We start from the raw sequence: 25,821 nt of genomic DNA, 5'->3' as shown, positions 1-25,821 counted from the left end.
GACCGCGGTGCCGTCTCTGTCTCCTCCGTGTTGATGTGGACTCGCCGCCGGCCTCTGCCTCTCTCACGGCTCTCGCTCGCGGACACAATCTGCGGAGACAAACTTCAGCGACACGTCCCCAACCGCGTCCCGTCCCGCGTGCGCCGGCAACCATGAACCAACCGAGACCGGACGAGTTCAGACCTCCTCCTGAATGCCCGGTGTTCGAACCCAGCTGGGAGGAATTCGGCGACCCGTACGCGTTCATCAACAAGATACGGCCCATCGCGGAGAAGACGGGCATCTGTAAAGTGCGTCCGCCGCCGGTGAGTGTCGACGCGAACACCGGGAGGCGCCGCGGTGCCGCTCGGATGCTGGTTTTCGGATCGGAGAGCGCGGAAGGAGAAGACGATGGAGAGAGCGAGACTCGGGGATTTAAATGGACTGTTCAACATGGCGGATACGAGGCTACTTTCATTCTTTGTGCCGTTGCCGCTGAACACACGGCGTTTTTCCGTGATATTCGCGTCGAAACGTGCGGGTTGTCCGTGCGCTCTGCCGCCGTAGGACGAATATTACGCGCGGTTCGTGGAGAAAATGTTGTTTGCTTCGCTGCGTAACACAAAGCGTCATGTGTCCCTTTAGCCAGGAGGAGGCTAACGTTAGCAAACAGCTCTTAACCTGTCATAATTGTGGCATTGGCAGAGGTGGCTATGCGGAAGCTGATCTGCCGATGATCACACTGTCAACACGTCAATAAAAGTTAAACGTTCACATTTGTAGAAAACATGTTTACGTCGTCCCGGGCATTGACGCGTTTGGCACAATTTCTGAATCATTTTGGTGAAGACCTCATGATGCCCTGGCACACACTTGGTGACACTTTTAGCTCCACAGGCCTTTTAAAAAGAACTCTAAAATCCAGCTTTTCTGGCCTTTACACTGCAGATGTTTTAACGTAGCTTTGATTTGGTGTCATCACAGTTTTGGTGGATCCAGTTATTTTTGCATTTGGCAGAAAGATCTCCTTTTGGAAAACAAGGCAAAATGTTGAATTAGTGGTCAGATGATGGGATATTATACAAGCTGCACAAGATTCTGAGCGTTCTTCAGTGTTTTATTGTTGCTTGGTTGAGTGTTGTTGCTTGAGAATGGTTGGGTGGTGTCCTCCATGTTGGCTTTGTGGTGTAAGCTGCTGGTGAATGAGGCTTCCATCTGGCCATTTTGTTTGTCAGTGGGGGATGTGGGCAACTGACTTACACTAAGATTTAAAGGCTTTTTGTGGCACAATTAAGAATTAAGTGAACCAGTATTGATTTGCCTATGACAGTTGACCCATAAAGGTTTGTTGTTTTTGGTTGGCAATGTCAAAATGTGATGTGTTGTGTAAGTGGTGTGCTACAGGGACAATATCATCCTTTTCTTGTTGTTGTTGTTCGTCAACAGAATTAAACGCAACTATTCAAAATGATAAAAATGAATCCATGTCTGTTGTATTGTGCTGACCTGTAATTTCAACATCAGAAGCACGACATGTTCCTGGATGTTTGTACTACATAACAATCGGGCTGCAATGATTAAGTCGTATTTGGATAATTCATTGTAATAATTATCTGGCCTAAACAGACGCTAAAGCTAACACGGAATGACCTTTTATAACAAAGACTGTGGCGTTATTAAATCACAATGTCCCCCCCCAAAAAAGAACAATCAATAATACACTTTTTGTTAATATTTTCTGACCAGAAACCTTCTGTCACAGTATTTCAACCTCTTGCTTGGTTGTTAATGATGATTTTAAAAAGTCTCAATGTACAGAAATTATCGTTTGACTTGTCGACTAATTGAAAAAAGTAAAATAATTGTTGGTTTAGCACTAAAAAAAAACATATAAACATTCCCAGCAAGAAATTCAACAAAATACGTGTCGAATATTGTTCTACTGTTTCTCCTCATTATATGCTACTCCTTTTGGATGAAACAGTTTTATTTTTCTCACTTGCGGTGTGTGTTTTTTGCCCTCTAGGGTTGGCAGCCTCCGTTTGCTTGTGATGTCGACAAGCTCCACTTTGTCCCTCGCATCCAGAGGCTCAATGAGCTCGAGGTAAACGTTTTAGCTCTGATTTAAGTGTTTTAAAGTGTGTGACTAGGTTTGTCAAGCTAATTATTGGGTTCAAAGTAGTTCGAGTATTCTCGTTTGATTGTACTATTTTCAATTGCAATACATATCGGTCATTAAAATGTGTTAAATGTGTGTAACTAACCAATTGTAACACAAACGTTAACTTAAAACCAATTTATATACAGTCAAATACTCCCAGCCGCTGTAGTAATAGATCTGTGATTACACAAGTGTTCAATTCATTATTCATTTCCATTAAATAATTCTCGCTGAACTTTTTACTGATTGTAGAAAGTAATAATGCCACTCTTCAAAATCAGAATTAAATAAATGAAATCTGCAGACACAAAAACACACAAAATAGCTTTTTGTGCCAAATACAGCAGCATTTTTAAATCAAAGTATCAAAAACCAATGAACAATTTCAGATTTGTATTACCAATATTTAATACCATTTATTTGTAAATATTCCATATCTAAAACCTTCAGTCACCAGATTTGAGCATTTATTTGGTTGATGATGTGTTTAAAAAGTGTCAATGTACAATACAAATAACTACTCTCTCACTGGTCGACTACTAAAATAATTCAGTTGCAGTTTTATAATAATAAATATTAAATAATTAAACCCACAATTGTTAAAATGTGCTAAATTTGGATACATATTCAATCACACGGAATAAATGTCCTCATAAGAATATTCATTTGACCTGCTCCGTCTCATTTAAACACTATTGAATATCGTGTTCTCTGAAACTCAGTCGTGTTTTTCTCGTCACAGGCCCAAACCAGAGTCAAGCTCAACTTCTTTGACCAGATCGCAAAGTTCTGGGACTTACAGGGATGTACGCTGAAGATCCCTCACGTGGAGAGGAAGCTCCTGGATTTGTACAAACTGAACAAGGTGGATTCATCAAAAACACCCGGGAATGTCGAGCATGTTTCCATGAGAGCGAAAAAGAAACATTCATTTTTGTTACAAGTATACAATCCAGAAAACGGCAAATACATCTCCATCACTTATTGTGACCAGCTTTATTTTTATCACACATTCCTTGTTCGTTTGCCATTAAAACGTCAAGGTTTTTTCAAATAAGTTGAACATTTCCGTAGTTTAGATTTATAAATCATATAATTCGTATAATTTTAAGACTTCTCTCATTGGATTTCTTTGTAAATTTGATCAATCCTTTGCCTCGCAATATGTAATCAAAGTTATTATTGTTTAGTTTCTTAATAAAGTGCTTTCCAGAGGGTTGGGTTATTTTAACAAAAAAAAGAATCTCTTGTCTAATTAATTAATTTTTAAGAAATGCGCAAAAACATCTCAGTAAATGTTGAAAATGAGGCAAAAAATGTAGAACCAACCACTTAATTGCACTTTTTACCCCTGATTTAAAGATCACAGTTTTTTTTACAGACATATTTTTTACATTTAACGTCCCATATTTACGATGTTACACGTGTTTCTTCTTCTTTGGCTAAACGATTTGAACCCCGTCTTTCAGCTGGTAGCGGATGAGGGGGGCTTCGACCTGGTCTGTCAGGACAGGAGATGGACCAAGATCGCCGTCCAAATGGGCTTCGCTCCCGGAAAAGCCATCGGTTCTCACCTTCGCTCACATTACGAGAAAATCCTCTACCCATACAACCTGTTTCAGAGCGGCGCCAACCTGCTGGTGAGTCGCCGCGCCAACGTCCACCCGTGACACTTTATAGGTTTGACGTACACGATTCAGCTTTTTGGGCAGAAATATACGTTTTGTCAGTCCGAATTGTGTGTCTAACTAATGCAATGAATTCAACCAGGAGAGATGAAAGAACTGTGACGAAAGAACTGTGACGAAAGAACTGTGACGAAAGAACTGTGACGAAAGAACTGTGACGAAAGAACTGTGACGAAAGAACTGTGACGAAAGAACTGTGACGAAAGAACTGTGACGAAAGGACCGGGACCTTAAGAACTGGGACCTTAAGAACTGGGACCTTAAGAACTGGGACCTTAAGAACTGGGACCTCTTTAGTCTAAAGAACTGGGACTAAAGAACTGGGACGAAAGAAGGCCAATGAAACAAATCCAACGCCATCTTTAAATCAATTGGATTTGATTTATTATACTTAAAATCCTAAACTCTCATGGTATGATCCGTTACACTGCTCTAGTATGTAAGAATATTTATAGAGATCAAACTTAAAAATGCAAACCTAAAAGAGAGCAGTGTTTACTTTTACAAATAAGAGTATGGATTGAATTTAAATAACTTGTTTTTGAGTTCTAAAGTGTTCAACGTGTCTTTAATTAAAAAGTTTTAGTTCTTACGATTATACTGTGGTCTGATTAATTGCAGTTATTAAGAAGGTTAAAAGTGACAGGAGGAAGAGATGATCCTGGTTGAATTGACTTAAATGTGTTTGTATAAGATGTTTAGTCCGAACATGTGCCTCCTCTGCTTGATCCACATTTGGCCGAGAGTTTGGGGTCATGGATTGGTCAGTTGTGGCCGCCCTGTGGTCACATTAAATTCACTCCCACTCTCTCTCTCAGACCCCAGAGGCAGCTTCCAAACTGATGCGTTTGGAGGCTGATCCTGAAACTGAACAGGTATGTTTTTGGGCCTCATAAAACCTCACATTTAACACGCATGAGTACTTCTGCTATGGCTCTCTTAACTTCAACAAATTTTACTAAGAAAATAACGCATGTTTTTGTCGTTGCTTTGGATTTACAACAGGCAAACTATGTGTTTTTATTCAATGTCAAATGTAGATTACATTTTACACTGGAAAAAATACCATCTGAAATAAGATAAATGCTTGAAAGAAGTGGTATTTATCTTGTTTTGAGAATATCTTGAGTACCTTTTTAAAGGCGCAATGGACGATTTTTCGGCGATTTGAGAACTCAGGAGGAAGTGCGCATGCGCACTCCCCCGTGTGGACTGATACAACACACACGTGCGTTTGTTTATTAGCGCAACGGATCTCATCGCATCTCATTTCCCGTAGATTTCCGTCTTCTTCTGAGGCAGCTCGAACTGTCTTTCTCCGTCTTCATTTTGCGCTGTACACTGAGGGAACTATATTATGATAGATCCATGCGCTTAGACACGTGGAAACGTGCTGCTCGTGGGGATGAGCCGCACGCGGCTGCAGGTGAGCAGTAGGTGCGTTTTATGATTGATACGTGGCAGGACTAATTGGCAGTCCACGCCACGAGGAAATAAGACTCAGATTTGTGCCAAAAAAATTGTCCATTCAACCTTTAAGTAAGATTGCCAATGTAACGAGCATAAAATATATTGTTTTACGCAAAAAAGACAAGCATTTTCTAACTTAAAATTACACTTGAAATTGTTGGCAAATCATATTCTAAGGTCAAAATATACTCAAATTAAGATACAAAAAATAATACTTGTATCAATCTCTTTTGAACTTCTTGTCTTACATAAGATTGTACATGTCTCCCGTGCAGGCGTTATCATCAATCATATGCAGCTAGTTATCTTTATATCGCCTTTTTAAGAGGTAACTTAAAATGTCTGCTGCTTCTGTGAGTTCACACTTCACTGTGATTGGTTAAATCCACATGTAACTCACTCAAAACATGACAAAATAGAAAGAGAGGATGGGAGAAGTGTCTGCTTTCGAGCATAAAGCTGCATTTAACAGAGAAAAGCTGAATTCCAATGTGACAATCGGATCACAATTGGATATTTTCATTGTCATAAAGCAAAGATGACACAATTGTTTCTTACTGAGAAATGAACACAACACGACGTTCTGTTCTTTGCACTGATTCATACAAGATAAATGAGAAACAGTGTGGGCTGTTGCCATTATTGTGAGTAATGATGTGTATTGTCACATAATAAAGACATAAAAAGCAGTTCATAAAAGCTTCACACGGAACAATATGCACCACTCTTCCTCTCATGGCTCTTTGATATTATAAGAAAGTGAAAATATTCTTTTCACGTTTGCACATTTATTCCGTTGACTACTGTTCAAACGTTTCCCTGGGGCTTGGACCTGTCCTCTTTGGTTTGACTTGTGCGTCTTTATCTGCTGAGTTCACTGTCTGAGGGGCAAACGGTCTTTCCTTAAAGCGACATCACTACATAACTATAATTATGTTTTATTTTTCCTAGCTGAGTTTTTATACTTGCTTTTTATACGTCATTCAACTCTTCGTTAATTCACTTATATTGGGCAACTTTGACATTTTTTGTATGTTTTTAAAAATATATTAACGTTCTACTTTTATCTTATCTTTTCTTTTCTTGGTAACTGAGTAGTAATTCTGGTTCATTGTCAAGAGGGAGGAAATGATTTATTTTGTTTTTAAATCAACATTTATTTAAGCAGGTAAAAGCCCATTAAGATCGAGATCTCTTCCTCAAGGTTGACGAGCACAAAAATCAAAAACATTTTTTTACACAAATAAGAAAAGAACAAGAAAAGAAAAGTTGTGGCCTCAGTTTATACTTCTGATTTTTAGAAACAAATTGGTCCTAAAATCTCACAATTTTACCAACACTGACGAAGCACTTGTGATTTATTTGGTGAAAGTAAATTTATTTCAAAATATTATAAGTTCCATTACTTTGTATATTTCATTTAAGCCATTGTTAACTATGCACCTTTTTAAAATCCTGTTCGCCCTTTATAAAGGTTGAATCAGTTGAGTAATAAACATATTTTGGCCCATGATTAGCTGTAAATGTTCCAGATAAAGCCCCTTTTAACCTCTGATCGCTCAGTAACGGCGTGTGTGTTCCACAGTGTGTTCAGAACCCGGCCGAGAGTAAAGAGTGCGAGGAAAGCGCAGATGTAAAGGACCAGGTGCCTAAGCTGACCCCTGACCCCAGCGCCCGCCGAGCCAAACGCGTCAAAACTGAGGTGAGCAACACTACAGAGGGAACATGTAGTACAAAAGGAATCTTCAGTGACTCAAGGGAAAAGGCCGTATTTACTGATTATAATCGTATTTACTGAATATAATGTCTTCTGCAAATAACCATTATTTTAGACACCACTATTGTGTCAAAGCCCAGTGTGAAACTCCTTATGAATGTATGATAGGATTAGTCCTTATTTACATCCTGCTTGGTCCTGTTCTAGTTCTGGTTTAGTCCAGTTCAGGTTTAGCTCCAGATTTAGTCCCAGTTTAGTCCAATAGATTTCAAATGGCAATATTTGTCAAATGTAATTATCTTGAATTCTTTTCTGTTTCATTACACTAATCGTCGTTTGGTCCTAAATTGAGCACATTTTAGTCTTGATGTGGTCTTAGTTTGATCCTTGTTTAGTTTTTGTTAAATTTCTATTGTGTAAAACTGTTTTTGTTTTATTTTATTCCACAGAGTGTCTGTGTCAAAACTGAGCCAGTGGAACCAGGGGAGAACAGGCCGAACCTGAGGCGGAGGATGGGCTCTTTTGTCGCCAAACCAGAACCTGGTGTGTGTGTGTGTGTGTGTGTGTGTATATGTGTATATACATTTAAATATATATATTATTTAAATAACTTGGCTTTAATTTGTTTGTTTTGTCATTAGAGTTCATTGTTGTTTCTTGTTGACAGAAAAAGAGATTCCCATCCAAATCAAACTGGAGCCAGTTGAAATGGAGGAGCCGATCGTTGAACCTGATAAATTAAAATCTCGTTATAAGAAACAAGTGCTTCCTCCCGTTCCTCCAAACCCTGTGAGTCCTTCATGTTTGCTCCATGTTATGTTATATACGTCATTGTCTTATACACACTACCTTACAAATACTGTCAATGTCAAATGTATTTATAATACACATGTATAACGACCTCTAAACTGTGCTGCAATATTATGTATTATATACTTGCTAACCCTGTAGTTCAAGCTTCTGCAAACCTGCTCTGAAATGCTCATGACTCTTGTGTTTGTTTAGCAGTTCATATATCAGTCTTCTTGAATGTTAAAGCTCCGGGACACTTTTACTTTCAAACCCTGGAGATGCATTCAGAAAAAAGAACAAATCACATAGAAATTGTTATTTGTTAACAGTGGTGGAAGAAGTACTCGAACATGTCAAAGAAGTAAAAGTACAGATACACGGGCAAAAAAAAAAGACACTATTATATACTATATATCTACTATACAACAGTAAACCTGTAAAAGAGAACTAACTCATTGAACTAAAATGCAGTTAAGTTTTATATATTTCATATTTTGCTAAACATTGTAAAGATGTTATCCCAGAATAGCTCATTTTTTAGGTTTATAATTTCACTTCCTGTTTGTAATTGCTGACATCACAATGAAATTACCCAGCAAACATTGGGGGTAAAAAACTAATCAAATGGCACAATTATTTTTATTTGACAGATTAAACATAATTCAACTGAATAAAAAGGTGCCCTGATGCATAAAGTTTGTCTGGGATGAGTGTGATGTCACTTCCTGTAATTTTCTCCAGATTATTTCAACTTTTCTCTACAAATAGCCACTTGATTGGTGTCAAACTATCATTTATATTTGCAACAGGTTTAAATACATCAAATTATGTCAACATTTGAAAATCGTTTAAAAAAAACTATCATTTGCCCTTTAAAGAAAAGTACTTTTTACTTTTCAGTCCAGTTAAAAAATGTTGCGAAGTAAAATGTACAGAACCTGCTCTTAATGGTAATGATGTAAAATGTATTAAAGTAAATAAATTAAACTAAAAATGTCCCGTTTATACTTTTGCTACTTTCCACCGCTGTTTGTTAGTATGGACACTGTTGTAGCACAGCGCTTCAAAGGCAGAATAACCGAGTATTTGCCACCGCAGAGTGCCCCTGGCTCTGCCTCTGTGCAGGTCGACCTGGTGGTGTGTTTGGTCTGTGGCAGCGGAGGAGACGAGGATCGGCTGTTACTGTGTGACGGTTGCGACGACAGTTACCACACCTTCTGCCTCATCCCGCCGCTCCACGACGTTCCCAAAGGAGACTGGAGGTGTCCCAAGTGTCTGGCCCAGGTGAGCGCCAACGGCACAACACATTCTGTCCATCGGATTTACATGGCTTTCTGTGAGCGGTAAACAAGCACGGAAATAAATTGGTGCGCCCTCATTTTTAACCAGTGTGCCTTGAATTATTACTTGTTTTGCTCTGAATGTCCAAGTTGAATTTAATGATGCGCCATTTTAGAGTGTCCTGAGCAAACGTCTCCGCCAAAAAAAGAAGGCAGAACAAGCTTCATTGCCAAATTTAAAGATCCAAACACGGTGGCAGGACAATATTTTATTGTTTTTACATTATACAGCGGTTTTGTTTAGTTCTGAAAGGTGTGATTTGCTCATATTTGAGTTGGTGGTGGGCCGCGCCGCAGAATCTTTTCAACCACAAAAGTGTGTCGTGACTTGTGACCCCAAAAAACGGTGAGAAAACACTGCCTCATATTGAATTTCAAATGCTATTAAAACAGACAACAAACACTTGCTAACTCATGGGATTAAACCGGAACTCAAAGGTGCACTATGTTTTTCTGGGAGAGGCTCTGTGACCTGTTACTGCTTTGTCCGGAATGTTCCACCCTGTGGCATTAAACGCATTGATTTAAGGTGTTTTTATTGATGCGTTGAAAAACCTGCATTGTTTCTGTGAGCAAAGTCATGTCCACAGATCTGACTGCTCACTGGACATCCAAAGAGAAGATAATTAAGCCACACAAAGTCCAAAATAAAAGTCCCATTTGATCCATGTCGGTCAATTTAGTCCATTTTCAAATTAAGTTCAGTTTTCATACTTTTTTTCCCCCTCCATATCTCAGTTATATTGTCCGTCCAGTTCTTTATCGTCAACGCAATTTGTGCCATCCATTCTTTTGTGACGGCCTTTTTCTTGCTGCCAGAACTATATTCCAAAGGTATCCATTTATTGTGTCCATGGCAGGAGTTTTGAGGCCCAGATACATAGTTCTTCTGAAATCGAGTAGGATGGTGGTGACTCTTGTATTTTGTAAAAACAGTACTGAATATGAATAATTGGCTGTGAGGTTTGAAATCGATCTGTTTCTGATTGGCAGGAGTGCAGCAAACCTCACGAGGCGTTTGGGTTCGAGCAGGCGTTTAGAGACTACTCTCTCCGAGCGTTTGGGCAAATGGCTGATGCCTTCAAATCAGACTACTTCAACATGCCAGTTCACGTGAGTACAACAACACAACACAGCAGAGATGAATATGATTATGTTTAGTTTAATGGGCACAAACCCCTGGTCAGATCCAGATGCAGACATTTATATTTTTTTAATAGACTTGTAGTAGTCACAATAAGGGCTGGGAATCACAGGGTCCCTCACAATTCGATGCACGGCTCACAATAATATCACGATTTTGCGCGATATTTATGCGATAATCGATATATTGCTCATGATATTCTACGATGTACCACTATTTTTTTTAAAGAACCCATTACATTTTATTAACATTTTACTTTGTTAAACCGCAACCTGCATAAACTCAATATGAAATGGACCCATTTTAATCATCAAAACAGTCAAACTGTCAAATGTTTTGCCTAAACAAGTTTCCTTTCATTAAACAAGCAAAAAAAATTGTAGTGCGGTCTCAAAATAATTTCGGAAATTATACCAAAAATGATTCATGGAAATATCGTCACAGCTGCCCACAATATCGATATTGTATTACCAATTTTTGTATCACAATGTTTCTATATTTTGGCACACCCCTCGTCACAATTACATGATTAATTGTTAATTCCTCCAATCAAAGCAGTGTACGGAGTAATGTTATGTAATGTTTGAGCTTGTATGGTGTAAACTATGAATGATAAAGCAATAATGAGTGTTTTCTTGTTTTCCAGATGGTACCGACGGAGCTGGTGGAGAAGGAGTTTTGGCGCCTGGTCGGAGCCATTGATGAGGACGTGACTGTGGAGTACGGAGCGGACATCGCCTCAAAGGAGTTCGGCAGCGGGTTCCCCATTCCCAACGGCAGGTTCAAGGTCGCGCCGGCGGATGAGGTACATCTAGATCTCATCGTCTGATGATTTAAAGGCACTAAGCAACACAAATGTCCCATGTAGTCCGTTTGCCCAATTGAGTCAAACTGAAGCTGTTCATTTGAAACCGTTTGCAGCGGTCCAACTTTATTCCTTACTTTTCCCACATATTCCAAAGCATCCGAATTTATAAGTGCTTTTTCAGAGTTAGTGGAGTTTTCTAGGTATGCTAATGGGCACTTCCAGGTTTCTGGAGTATAAAATGCTCTATAGATAGTTGTGAACAGCGCACAGCAGTCTCATTTTTACCTTAAGAGCTGCTTTTACAACACATCTGTTCTGGAACATAATACATTTCACCCAGCTACATGGAAACAATTATGTACAGCCTTTTAAATGGAGGTGTTGGGGAAATAACTTTTCTTAATACATAATTTTTGGTGTTGTTTGATAGAAGGATAATGAACCTGATAAACAACTAAGATTTGGTTCACGATTTTGTGGCTTTTCTTTCCTTTTTATGAAAGTATACATTCATTCTCTAATACTGGCTTCGGTCATCAACACTTTTTACTTGTCTTGTCTTCACTTTATGTCTTGCTCTTGATCAGTTTATTTTCACGAGGTTGTAATTGTGAACTGTAAAAGTAAAGGTTGTCCTTCCAAACAGAAATACCTGAAATGTGGGTGGAACCTGAACAATCTTGCGATGATGAACCGGTCGGTGCTCACTCACGTCACTGCAGACATCTGTGGCATGACGCTGCCCTGGCTCTACGTGGGCATGTGTTTCTCCTCTTTCTGCTGGCACATCGAGGACCACTGGAGCTACTCCATCAACTACCTGCACTGGTACTAGACAATTATTAATGAATACATATTACTACTTCTATAGCATGAGGCCCAAGATGCTTTACTTAAGGGGAAGGGTATATTACTATTATATTTTTCATAAAACAAAAATGCAAACAAAAAAATTGTTTAGTTGTAAAGTGATGCTTTCCATTGTGTAATTGTCCATTATCATTTATGTCCAGTTGGTGTGTTTCTTTGCAAAAGCCTTTCTTCTTCTAAAAGTAGTTGTCTATAGTTTCCCTTGTTGGGGTTTTGTGTCGCAGACCAATGGGATGTTAATATTAAATAATTGTAAATACTTAACATTAATATCAGGCTATGGATATATTACTATTTTATAGAATTAAACGCATTGCTGTGTAAACTACCACATGCTCAAGCTTTATACGAGTTGGGTAATAATTAAAAGTGTGGACAGTGTTTATCTCAAATAAGTTTCTTATCTCCAAATAGTCAACATAATGATGGAGTTGTCAGAATTTTATCCGATACATTATATTCACAATGACCATTTTATCTCTGAAGTTTGGAGCTGAACAGAGATCTGACCGTAAATGTCCCCATAAAGTCCCAAAAAATATTTTGAGCGAGATTTTCTTTGGCAAGCTTTCTAACCTTTTAATATTTATCTATATGTCATCATTTGTTCACACCCTTATCACACACACCCATCAAATTTGAATAAAATGTGCTTTATTTTGTCTCGTGAAATGCCGAAGCTATTTTTTTCAACTGAATAACAACAACAAAAATTCTCTGGACAGGTTTTCCGAGTGACATTAAAAGATGGTTGAACTGCAGAGTACAAGTTACCTTCCTTTTTTCCTGTGCAGGGGTGAACCTAAAACCTGGTACGGAGCTCCTGGTTTTGCGGCGGAGCAGCTGGAGGAGGTGATGAGGAAACTGGCCCCGGAGTTGTTTGACTCTCAGCCCGATCTGCTGCATCAGCTCGTCACCATCATGAACCCCAACACTCTGATGGCTCACGGCGTCCCGGTCAGTCCCACACCACTGCACCCTTCTAATACACTTTTTATTCAAGATCAGCCCATTTATAGATTGATTAATTTATAGAACAAAACAAAATAAAGAGTACAAGATCAGCAGTCACTGCCCATTTAACCCTTTTCAGACACCTATTATGTTAAATGGCTTTTAATGAGCTTTTAACCATGTCATAACATTTCCCCTCATCAAAAACATACCTGGCATTGTCTTTTGCTTCACTCATGCTAGTTTCATTAATCCTGTTTACGTCTTCTCTGAGCGTCAAATTCCCCAGATTTGTGACGTCAAAAGCAGAAACCTGGAGCTCTCGTGTGTTCATGAATCATCTCCTGACCTTTTCTGAACCTTTTTGCAATCAAATCGGTTCATTACAGCCGCGTTCTCATATTAGCATGTTGGAGCAAGCTAGCTTTTGTTTATCTCCCCGTGGTAATTCCCTCTGCTGCCAGTCGATGGAGTGCTCACACAAAAGGGAATTGGTCTTATTGGTAGAAAGTCGTGTGTGGTTTTCAATGCAAATTTGACCAAGAAAACCACCGTGGCTTTTGTCTCCAACTGTCAAGAATACTCGAGCTCCAAAGACCAGATCAGCCGCTGCAGTTCAGGTTTTGGGTGTATTTGATTGAAAGACGACGTTGCCCAAAACAAGCACAGGGATACAAAAGATAAAGACATTTGCATCCACTGGCATGTTGACCCAATCAGTGTCCGTGTTTTAGATCTACAGGACAAACCAGTGCGCTGGAGAATTCGTGGTCACTTTCCCCAGAGCTTATCACAGCGGCTTCAATCAGGGCTTCAACTTTGCCGAGGCCGTCAACTTCTGCACTGTCGACTGGGTAAGCGGGATTCCAGAGTTGTTTCCTGATGCAACGCTGAAGTTTTCACCAGTGCCATGTTTTTGAATTGATTTTGTCTTGTTGTTCAGATGCCTTTGGGGCGGCAGTGTGTGGACCATTATCGTTCACTGAACCGATACAACGTGTTTTCTCACGATGAAATGGTCTGTAACATGGCCACCAAGGCAGAGACTCTGGATGTGGTCCTGGCCTCAGCCGTCCACAAAGACATGGTCCTCATGATCCGAGAAGAGCAGGAGCAGAGGGACAAAGTGAAGAAATTGGTGAGACGGTTGTCAAGTTTAATTGTTACAAGAAATGTATGGGATCGTTAAGGTTGACGTTGTGTTCCATCAACGATAAAAATAGAAACTTTGTCTGAACCTCCTGATGAATTAAAGACAATTCAGGGGAGCACAAACGGCTAAATAATTTCAATGATTTTTTTTATTTTTTTTTTGTTCATAAGAGTTCTATTAAGTGTGTTTTGAAACTTCCTATAATCTGTCCTTTCCTCCTGTTCTACTGCGTTGTAACAACGAAATTTCCCCTTGTGTGGATATTAAAGGCTTATCTTATCATATCTTTATCTTATCTTATCTGATAAAGTTGTTGTTTTATTTTTTGGTGCAAGTTTATAATGGTAAAAATAATCTGGAATAATTAACTTTTTTATGATCTTTGTACAAAGCCCATGAGCAGGTTTAAATCTGTAATACCATTATGTGAATGAGGCTGGAATTCTAGGGCTGAATTGAGTTAATCGATTAATTGCATCTAATCAGTTTATTGAAAAAATCATTAACTAGAAGAGGTTTTATGACTCGTACAGAGCAGGAATAACATCGAGTAACATCAGTTTTTGACTAATTAACCTTTTTTGTCTGCAAATATTCTCTATCAAGATGAACTCGAGTGGCATTTCTTGCGCTTTACTGTGAAATGTTATGAGAATCTCCAATATTTGGGCCTTTTGTGATCTAGCAACTAATCTATTAGTTGCTAGATTAATCGGTGTGTAAATTAATTGTGTTGCATTTGTGTTAAATTCAGTTATGGCATCGTTACTTAAAACCCGCTGGAGGTATTCTAATCCACATTTTTATTTCCCGCCACAGGGGGTAGCTGTGCGTAAAGAGGCGAAATACGACAACCTCCAGGACGACGAGCGTCAGTGTGTGAAGTGCAGGGCCACGTGTTTCCTGTCGGCTCTGACCTGTCCGTGCAGCCCCGGCGTCCTCGTCTGTCTGCACCACATCGACCAGCTCTGCCCCTGCCCCATCTCCAACTACACTCTCAAGTAAGACACTGACGGATTCTGTACAAATGTTTGGTCTTGGGAAAATGTAACAACCACCCAAGGACAAGTGATTAAAAAGCTAAAATGTTTCAATCCAGGCACAGTCTGTTCACCTTCAGCACATCCAAATTATGACTAAACCTGAAACCAAACTTGAAGTAGACTAGGACTAAACGAGGACCTAGAACAAGACAAATCCACCTCCACATCAGGACTAAAATGTGCTCAATTTAGGACCAAATAACGATGTGAACGCACTCTAATAGAATGTAATGTCTCAGGCTAAAGTAGCAGCAATAAGAAAGCCGAATGAGCCTCACACTTTCTGTTGTCAGATCCCGCAACTAAAACCAGTCAGAAAAATACCTAAAATTACTCCTGCTGGTCTGAATACTATAATAATAGCAAATTTATTCGTATATAGTATTAGAAATGATCCGTCTATAAAAAAGAGAAAAAGTGTGAGAATGGTGGATTTAAAGTGTAAAATGCATTGATGACAACACTGTGGTGACTTTAACCTCCACATGCAGTTTACATGAGACTTCTCCAACTCTACTACTAGAATATAATACTTTGGTTCCAATTTATTTTCCATAAAGACACAAAATGGGCTTGAACATGCATTGTAAATGTTGCATTGTCTCTGTAGTTACAGATACAACGTGGATGACCTGTTTCCAATGATGGCGGCAGTGAAAGCGCGCGCTCAGCTGTACGACGACTGGGCCATGCGTGTGAGCGAGACTCTGGAGGCTAAACTAGAAAAGAAAAGAGGTAAGCTAGAGAAATGCCAGCGCAAGAAGTGATGCCGGTGTACCAGCACGTGTATTTATCTGTATTCACACATCGTTGTAGGTTTACCTGTTTTCCGGGGTCTTTTGTCCGAATCGGAATCAAAAACGTTCCCTGAAAATGATCTCTTGCGTCGGCTCCGTCTCGTGACACAAGACGCTGAAAAGTGCTCGACTGTCGCCCAGCAACTCTTGAACGGCAAGAGACAGACCAGGTGTGTACCAGCCACAGTATTACAGTTGTCCCATTACGAAAGGGCATTTGTGGTGTTTTTTTAATAATGGTTCTTTTGAATTCTTCTTCGTTTTCAGATATTGTTGTGGAAGTGGAAAGTCGCGGAGCCAGCTCACAGTGGAGGAGCTGCGGTCGTTTGTCCGGCAGCTCTACAATCTTTCCTGCAGCCTCCCTCAAGCACCAAAGCTAAAGGTGTGCATTTAATCTGATCCAAAAGGTGGTGGTTTTGGGCCTCAGTTTAGGGATTAGTCTTACAATTTACTACAACGATTTACTTGTTAATAATAATTAATCTACATTAAAGTCAATTCTTGAATATTGTTTTACCTAAAATACAAAAACAATGCTGTCTTTGTGATAAACCAATGCAGTTTATATCCCCAGATAACGATTAGCAGTCAATTGTCTGATTACCCACCGTCACAAATCCAATCTGAGAGGTGAATGTTGAATTAAAATAAGTGCAATAGAGTTCTAATTGTCAGTTATTCCAACCCACTCGAATTTTAACAGTGCGTGGGTTTCAGTATATTTGAATTAAGAATCAGACCAAAGAAATCCGCCAAGGGCAATTAGTTGGAGCTGTAAAAAAGCACATGGAGGACAATGTAACTTTCAGCAAAGAGTGGAGCAAATACAAAGATCATTAATAGATATTACATAATGCAAAATTTCACTCCAATACCTATTCATTTTAGTCTATCGTGGGACGGTAAAGAAAACATATTTTGTTAGAATATGACACTGTCCACTAAGAAGGTCGTTTTCCCCTCTTCCTGTATCTGACCACCTCGCTCCGTCTGTAGGAGCTCTTGAATCGCATCGAGGACTTCCAGCAGCACAGTGAGAAGGTGCTGTCGGACGAGGTGCCCAGCATGGCCGAGATCCAGGGCCTGTTGGACGTCAGCTTCGACTTCGACGTGGATCTGCCGGAGCTGCCCCGGCTCCGTGTGCGACTGGAGCAGGCGCGGTGGCTGGAGGCGGTGCAGCAGGAGAGCAGCCAGCCCAAAACCCTGAGCCTAGAGAGCATGAGACGGCTGATCGACCAGGGCGTGGGTCTGGGGCCGCACCCGTCCGTGGAGAAGGCCATGGCGCGTCTCCAGGAGCTGCTTACGGTGTCCGAGCACTGGGAGGACAAGGCCATCAGTCTGCTCAAGGCCAGGTCAGGGAGAGATCGCCTTGTATTCAATCATCTGAGACGCTTGCCTTGATATATTGTTCATCCCCCTCAATACATTTGACCTCTGAGGATGGGGGACAATGACAAAACATATTGTTTTTAATACTCCGATAATTATATTCGAACAATATTAAGTAAAACAACTGAAATATTATATTAGATGGGAAGTACAGAAATCTCACCATATACATTTTTTATTTGAAAGTTTACAATATAACCTTTTATTTTTAATCATCTCTTTTTGGTGCACTTTAAAGTATTTATTTAATGTTCAAGTTTTGCATACATTCAGGATTATCTAAATTTCCGTATATTGCCCACTTCTATTTACCTCCCTCATTAGTAGAGAGTAATATACTGTGTACAGTTTGTAACGGAGCTCAACAGTGACCGGCCACAACATGATTCTGGAAGTAAATGTCCCATTGATTGTTCCCATAGACTAGGAAAAAAATGACAATGTTGAAAGCTTGTGGCTAATCAGCTGCTGTGAGCTGGTTAGTCTCCACTGTGCCTTTTTTAAAAAAATATTTATTTTAGTTTAGTGATTTTAAGGGAAAAATTTCTAGGACATGTACTTCTGGAAACTGCAGTGGGCTTTGAAGTGGTCTGTCAAGCTCCATAAAATATTTTTACATTATTATTACTGTCAGGTTTAATTTGCATTTAAAACACTTTCATTCATATATTTGTGTTAAAGTATTATTATTGCAGGCCATTTTAAAATATATTACTGTGATGTAATGTACTACATTTTTGCAACTCCCATAAACACTTTGTTGCTTTTTTTGATGTAACTCAGTAGGATTGTTTAAAGTGTTACGAGTTTATCCAGTATCAATCAGTTTCTTTCTGTCTCTCTGATGTAGACTTTGTATAATACATTGGTGGTGTCCAATTTTGCTTTAATTACAGTTATTGCAAAAACGCACCCACTACATCTTTCCCAAGATCAACAAAAAGTGAGCATCACGTATAGTTTTGCTGTCTTTGGTGCACAATAAAAGTTAACGTTTAAAAAAGGGACTCCTATTACAAGAGAAGGAGGTGTTTACAACCATGTTTCAAGCTGTTGTAGTTTATCCCTTTACAATAGATTCTGTTTGGTATTGGTGTGTTGAATAAATCTGTTTAAGTCTGATTATGAGTCAAATCAATAGTCAATCCAAACTGTTCTTTGGCTTGTAGACCACCACACTCCATAGAGACCCTGAGCGGTGCAGCTGAGAAGGCGTCTGCAATCCCCGCCTACCTCCCAAACTGTCTGCTGCTGAAGGACGTTATCAGAAAGGCCCGAGAGTGGCTTCAGGAGGCCGAGGAGCTCCAGGTCATTTTTGTGTCTGGTTTTGTTCTGCGTGAGAGACTTCTTGAGAGAATGTTACAATTGTGGGTGGAAGTTTCCAAGATTACACATTTTACCTGAGTAACCAGTCAGAAACATGCACTACAGATGCACTACAGATGCACGGTTGTGATGTGAGGGAGTTTTGACAGATGTGATGAGATTGTGGCCTTGTCAGGTAGCTCAGTGGCAGAGCATCCATTAATCCAGCGGTTGGCGTTTTGAGCCCTGCTCCAGCCCACAGTTGGTGTGTCCTTGAGCTTGACCTTGTGATATTTTCTTTTAGAGGAATGTGACCGTGGCTACATTCTAGACCTTTTAAGATTATTGAAATTGCATGCAAACCACAAAATCGGATGTGAGTAATCAGAGGGACCATGATTAGAAAGAAATCAGATGATTTTTCTGTAGATATTATTTCAATAATTTTTGACTCTGTAACCACAGTCTGTGTTTGTTAGTAAAGGCTCGGACAACACATCAGGATAAATCTATGACAGACGTTTATGTGTGTTCACTAACGCCTGCTGTTTGACCAAATCGTCACAGTTCAAATTGACTCTTTCAGGCCGGTGGCGGGGTTCCTTTGGCGGACTCTCTGTCGGACATGGTGCTCAGAGGACAAGCCATCCAGGTCCACCTCGAGCCTCTGGACAAACTAGAGACACTCATGTCTGAAATACAAGAGTGGAAAGAAGAAGCAGCTTCATCTTTTCGTCTAAAAGACTCCTCACTTTCTCTCCTGGAGGTAATGAAACTATAATGGAGAATATCAAATCTTTGCCATGATTGGCAAATTAATTATTTTTTTTGTTTGTTTCTATCAGATCCTTTGTCCCAGATGTGAAGTTAGTAGTTTAGAATCTCCGAAGAGGAAAGTCAAAAAAGGAAAAGAATCACCTAAAAATAACAAAAAGAAAACTCCCAAACCCAGCAATCTCGGGGAGGTGGAGAAAGCACTTTCAGAGACCAATGATTCTACCTCTGCAGTGAGTCTGAAGATGTTTAATACAAAACCCCTGGCTTCATTGACAATGAATGTGAACTATTGTTGGACTAAAGTAGCTCTCATTTCTCAGCTTGCGACCTTGGAGGAGCTTCGTCTACGGGAGATGGAATCTTTTTTTAACCTCAGAGCGGTCAACGAGTCCAAGCTGCTGCCCACCACCGACTGCATGGACCTAAGGGTGTGCGTGTGTCAGAAGCCACCTATGGGTGCCATGCTTCAATGTGAACTCTGCCGTGACGCTTTCCACTACGCCTGCATCCCGGACCCGTCTGAAAGAACACATCCCTGGCTTTGTACGCGATGTCGGCGATCAGAAAAACCTCCGCTGGCCAAAATAATCTCCCTGCTGGCGTCGCTGGAGAGGCTGGGAGTGCGTTTGCCTGAAGGAGACGCTCTGAACTATGTTGTGGAGAGGACGGTGGACTGGCAGCAGAAAGCTCAGCAGGTTCTGTGTGCCATTCTGAAGCTGGAGGACAGAGCCGGGACTCCTCCCACTCTGACGCGCTGGGCCCCGGGCAACACGGAGCTGCCCAACAACACTCAGGTCTGACTTTGTCTACAAACTGTCACTTTTAACTAAAAACAAAGCATGATTTACTCTCATAATACCAAACTAATAAAAATGACCTGCCGTTCCTGCCACTGTTGTAGGCTCCGTGTCTGACTCCGGAGTGGAACAGGATCAGTCATGCTCAAACCGTTTTCTACACTGAGCAGAAATGCATACCTCTACAAGGTAAGAGCCCTTCAAACTGCCCTGGTCATGAACATCATGTACCGTCTGTACATGGGTTTGATTGTACCCAGTGTTGGGATGAATACTTTCTGAATACCTGCATTAAATTGTATGTTTGTAATGTATTCCAAGTACTGTTTGAATACACACATTATATTAACTTGCATTACATTGTAGAGTAAAAACATGACACAGGATTAAAACAGGAGCCTTTTAGCAGTCAGGGGTGCTACTTGGATGTATATATGCTTAAAGGTGGTATGGACGATTTTTTTCAGCAAATTTTTATCATATTTCCTCGTGGCGTGGATAAATCATTTGTCTTGCCACGTATCAATCATAAAACGCACCTATCGCTCACCTGCAGCCGTGTCAGGCTCCTCCCCACGTTTCCGCGTGCCTAAGCGCATGGATCTATCATAATATAGTTCCCTCAGTGTACGGGGCAAAATGAAGACGGAGAAAGACAGTTCGAGCTGACGCAGAAGTGGACAGAAATCTACGGGAGACGAGAGATGCGATGCGCTCCGTTGCGCTAATAAACAAACGCACATGTGTGTTGTATCAGACCGCGCGGGGGAGTGCGCATGTGCACTTCCACCTGCGTTCTCAAATCGTCGAAAAATCGTCCATACCGCCTTTAAGGTGCTCTTCAGTTTATTATTTGAACAGGATTCATGCTGATTAATGTTCACTGTTATGCATTTATTTCTCACTAACTAGATGAACACGATACAAGAGCTGTGTCAAATGGCACAATTTATTCCTGTATTTCTCAAAATGAAGATTATGAAGACTTATTTTCAGTACATGTATAGTTTTTGTCCAGTTAAAGTTTTTAGTGACAAATTCTCCCTTTTTAATAAAATGTCACAGAAATGACCTGCCCTAATCCCAATGAACCCAATGACTTTAACATGTTGTGAAGTCTCCTGAAACCCCCAGATGTAAGTGGATAGTCACACTTTGACCTTTGCTCTTGTGTTTGCAGGTTTGAGCAGAGACATGGAGGAGCTCTTGGTGGAGGGGCTTCTTCTGCAGGTGTCAGTGCCGGAGGTCCAGAGTCTGTACCATGTTCTCCTGGACCAGGCCCACAATCAGCTCTCAGAGCGGCTCATGTCCCCTCAGACTGAGCCCACAGACTGTGACCCACACGTGCAGTTCACCTCTCAGGAAAACTCTCTACCGTCACCTCTGGTAACACATTATTCTCTTGTTTTTCTTGATCAATTGGTTGCCTATAATTGATGATTGTTTACAATCAGTTTTAAATGTGTACTATGTAACCTTTCTATTATATAGGGTCTGCCACCCGCTGGTCTCCATGGAGATGCTAGTGCCTTACTTGGAATGTTTCACCTCACTGTTCATTTTTAACTATCTCAAGAATTTTAATGAATTTCCTGGTTAAATAGATTTCTAAATGAATTTAAAAAGCTTTAGTTTATATAGATGTATAGATATAGATATATGTATATAGTTTTAATATATAGAGGATATATATAATTTGCACAATTTTTAGGGAATTTATATTTGATCAAATTTAATATAACTATTCATATTTTTTAATTGTAAGACTATTATTGTGATCTGTTAAAGTGTAGATGACTGAAAAGTAGCAATGTAGTTTAAAACGATGAACTACGGTTCAACATCTGGTAATCTGAGAAAATCTAATCTATTTCTATTGGACAGTGTGAATGAAATTAGTTTTTGTGTCGCTTATGCCAATAATCCCAGGCCACTCAACTCCCTTGACATTGTACAACGTTCTTTACTAATATTAGAATTTGAAACGCTCAAAAATGGCATTCTTAATTTTAACCCAGCTGTTGTCATTTCAGGTAATGGAGGCCATTGTGTCTGAAAAAAAATCTAAACGTCATATTGAACGGGACAGTTTAAACACAGACTTCAGGGGGAGTGAGAAAAAACACCCACTAAAACGACAGAAACTGAATCAAAAACATGTCCATCGACGACCGGCCTCGACCTCCTCGTCTCCACGCTCAGACGGCTCCCAATCAGAGAACTCCGGCGACGAAACAGACGTGTGCCCCGCGGAGAGGTGCCAGCTGCCTGAGGGAGACGAGGTGAGGGACATTCACTCGCTCTTCATTATGATGGCTAAAGGGGCTGTGTAACTCCTGCTTGTGTCCTCTGAGATGTTATTGCTTTGCCTAGAATGTTCCACACAAATGTACCTTATCTGGCATTTATTTAAGTTCTTCATGTGAGCAGGGGCGCCTTTCCTCAGATCTGACCTGTAACTTCTGGTGGCTACACCTGCTTATAGGCTTAATGCTGTACTGTGGAATATTCCAGGCATAGTAATAACCTGGAGACAAGAAAGTGATGGACCTGCAAAATGACATAGTGCACGTTCTCTATTGTAATACACAGATATTCAAACAGAATATTTGTGTATTACAATAGAGAAATACACAACAGAATTCACCAATGTTTAGACCCACAAACTTGTCATATTCATTTGAAAAGATCTTTTAACTTACAATCATGATTGTTTCTTTGAATAATCCAACTTCGAGAAGACATTGAACTTTCTTGTGCATCGACCCAAAAATGAGAACCTGAAACTAAAATCCCAGCATTTTGGAATAACTGTTTTCACATATATTCTAAATAAAGTGCGTTTCCATGTCCGTTGCATCCTCCGTGCCTCGACATTAAAGGCTGCTGTGTGTTCTTGTGCAGGTGAACTGGGTGCAGTGCGACGGCAGCTGTAATCAGTGGTTCCACCAGGTCTGTGTGGGCGTTACCGCGGAGACTGCGGAGAAAGAGGACTACATTTGCGTCAGATGCTCAATCAGCGATGTCTGAAAAATATGAAGAAACATTTTTTTAAGGATTGTCTGGTTCCTTCGCCTTTACCTCTGTCCCATCTTTTTGTAACAACGGTGCTATCTCCTTTTGACTTATCCTGAACTATAATTGTGAAGTTTTTTTTGTATTGTTACATATATATTATTATTATTCTATTCTTTCTCTTCATGAAATGTGGTTGTCTAATTGAAAAATCAGGTTGTGACGTGTGCTGCATGGGATCCCGTTATATTGGTGGAAAGGAGAATTTGACATCATAAAGCCCCAATTAAGAAAGCAAGTTAGTTAAGGATCTTCTCTGGGAACGTCTTGCATGTGAAAAGCATTGCACAAGGGGCATTAGGTAGCTGTTAGGGTTTGTATCCTCTGTCCCCGTTCCACCTCTTAAAAAACGACAAAGATTGAACATTTGACTTTCCGTGTTTAGTAAATGCATCCCTTAATATAAATAGTCCCGGTTTTGTAGAATAGTTTTTTTGTTTTTTTGTTTTTTATCTGAGCAATAATTTGTCTTGAGTTGACTTAAATGGCTCGATCTGCATTGAGTTGTGTTGGTGTGCTGTACAGAGATCTACGTGGTTTTGAAGTAGTGGACGAGGGAACGATGCTGCTGACGTGTGTGTGACCCCAGCATGTAGCCTGACGTAGGGTACTGGACGGAACATGGGGCACTTTGAGATGTTACAAGTTTATATTGGAAAATAAAGCCCTTTTTGTTCTACGATGAATCTCGTGTTTTCTCTCAGGAACTTGACACAATAGTTGGACATCTTATAGCCTGAATACCCTGAACCTGTGTACTTGTAAACCTAATTAAGCAGGGAGTTTAAATTATGAATAACCAAATAATCAATGTGGATTTATCATTGGCAAAGTGGCAATATTTGAAGTTGTAGATATTCCTAAAGAAAAGTGCACTATTGCTTTGCCTGGAAGCATTGAACTCTTACTATCTCCACGGAGACAACTAGGTAATGCTGTCCGAACAAGTTATAGGTCAGGTCTATGGAGAGGCAAGGCCACTCACTGTAAAATGCACGTTTTCAGGTTTAAGGATTCCTTCTAGATTTGCAGGATTTGACATGGCAACGGCCCAACGTTGTCACAACAATGACGTTCTCAAAATAGGGAAGGAATAAGTTGCCTGAAACCACGAATAAACAGTCAATGACCATTTTATAGACCAGTTCTATAGGCAAAGCAATAACACCCCTGTAGAGACGAGCAAATGTTGTAGCTCAGTTTGAAAAGTGTGATTCAAAGTCCCACAGATGGTGAAGATGGATAAGACACTTAACCACATCGCCCCGTGTCTGCTCACACTGGTGTTTGAATGGGTGGAAACTGCTTCGAACTCCTTGAAGGTCGAAAAGTGCTATACAAATCTGACCATCATTTACATAGAGAACCTTTAAAGTCCCACAAATATACTGGCCTTGAAACACATCGACAAACATGGTAGAAAAGGCACCACATAGAGCATAATCACAATCTTCTTGACTAGAGATAGAGCTAATATGCTCATCAATGCACTAATGATAGCTGGTGTACACTCTACTCCTCAGTGTTTGGCCTGGATGTTTTAGATTGCCACACTTTGTCAAATCTAACCTCTGCCTACTTAACCACAGCCCTCGTCGTGATGTTATTGACTGCAGAGTGGACACCCATTACAGCGTGTCCATAAAGCATCTTTGCCAGGCCAAGGACAGAGTGAGACTGTGGCATGTTCAAGACCGTTTTAACATCAAAGGCACAAAGAGAGGCAAGGCAAGGCAAGGCAAGGCAAGTTTATTTGTAGAGCACATTTCATACACAAGGCAATTCAAAGTGCTTCACACTGAGATGACTCTTCTGAACCACATCCTGTTTAAACTAGAACAAGCACCGTGTGAATTGTAGGATGAGCTGAGAACCACTTTTTAAATATATATTCTTAAACAATTTCTAATGTACAAACATATGCTGTATTTATAATGATCTAAGACTAGAAAACAATACTAATGGTAATGGATTTATATTCAGTAAAAAGCCATTTGTTTGACGTTTCTTTGAGCAGAATTAAGCTGTTTTGGTCATTTATTTATGCTGGCACTCTCAAGCCTCAAGCATCAAAAAGCAGTGTTGTGGTTTGCCTGACTTCACAGACTGTTCTTTCTTTTTACTAGGAAATGTTTGGCCCTTGAATCACCCAGCTACATTGTAGCTTCTAAAGTACTCAGTAAATATGCATTATCTGTCTTTGTATTCAATAGCAAGTCAAGTGATGTCCCATTATAGGTTTCATATATATATATATATATATATATATATATATATATATATATATATATGAAACCTATAATGGGACATCACTTGACTTGCTTGTTAATGTCACTTTCTGGACGATTCTTGATTTGGGGATTATCATCTACAGCTCAGGAGAACAGTTGTTCAAGGCTCTCTGAAGATGGAGCCAAACTACACACGGTAACAAGAGGCAAACAACAGGTGGTCATAGCAACAGTCTTCTCTTATTAAGGGAGCACATAGTTCCATTGTGCACTTGGCTTTTATAAAGGTTTTAAGTCAGTAGTTAACAGTCCATCACAATGTATTTAAATC

The 25,821-nt window shown here is 40.0% G+C and overlaps 1 protein-coding gene across 3 annotated transcripts; it reads left to right on the top strand.

The window, feature by feature from the left end:
- kdm5bb (lysine demethylase 5Bb) lies at nt 1-23,938 on the top strand. 3 transcript variants are annotated; one of them, XM_072449198.1, is made up of 28 exons: nt 1-305; nt 2,006-2,083; nt 2,883-3,005; nt 3,610-3,780; nt 4,647-4,703; nt 6,884-7,000; nt 7,465-7,558; nt 7,683-7,804; nt 8,933-9,091; nt 10,141-10,260; nt 10,938-11,096; nt 11,746-11,927; nt 12,764-12,926; nt 13,658-13,777; nt 13,867-14,061; nt 14,896-15,077; nt 15,730-15,854; nt 15,936-16,086; nt 16,184-16,298; nt 16,913-17,268; nt 18,475-18,613; nt 19,197-19,376; nt 19,456-19,617; nt 19,708-20,181; nt 20,289-20,373; nt 21,365-21,570; nt 22,218-22,466; nt 23,089-23,938. In XM_072449198.1, exons 1-28 carry the CDS (start codon nt 153-155, stop codon nt 23,212-23,214), a joined length of 4,563 nt encoding a protein of 1,520 aa, XP_072305299.1. In that variant the 5' UTR covers nt 1-152; the 3' UTR covers nt 23,215-23,938. The 3 variants fall into 3 exon arrangements, with proteins under 3 accessions (XP_072305299.1, XP_072305300.1, XP_072305301.1); XM_072449200.1 differs by having other exon boundaries at nt 17-305; nt 8,906-9,091; XM_072449199.1 differs by lacking the exon at nt 4,647-4,703 and having other exon boundaries at nt 8,906-9,091.
- Nucleotides 23,939-25,821: the final 1,883 nt, after the last annotated feature.

Source organism: Eucyclogobius newberryi, unplaced genomic scaffold, assembly GCF_026437365.1.
Source record: "Eucyclogobius newberryi isolate DKJ021-1_F unplaced genomic scaffold, fEucNew1.0.hap1 SCAF_17, whole genome shotgun sequence".
NCBI lineage: Eukaryota > Metazoa > Chordata > Actinopteri > Gobiiformes > Gobiidae > Eucyclogobius > Eucyclogobius newberryi.
Note: the sequence above shows the minus strand (reverse complement) of the source record. Positions and strands in the feature narration are given on the sequence as shown.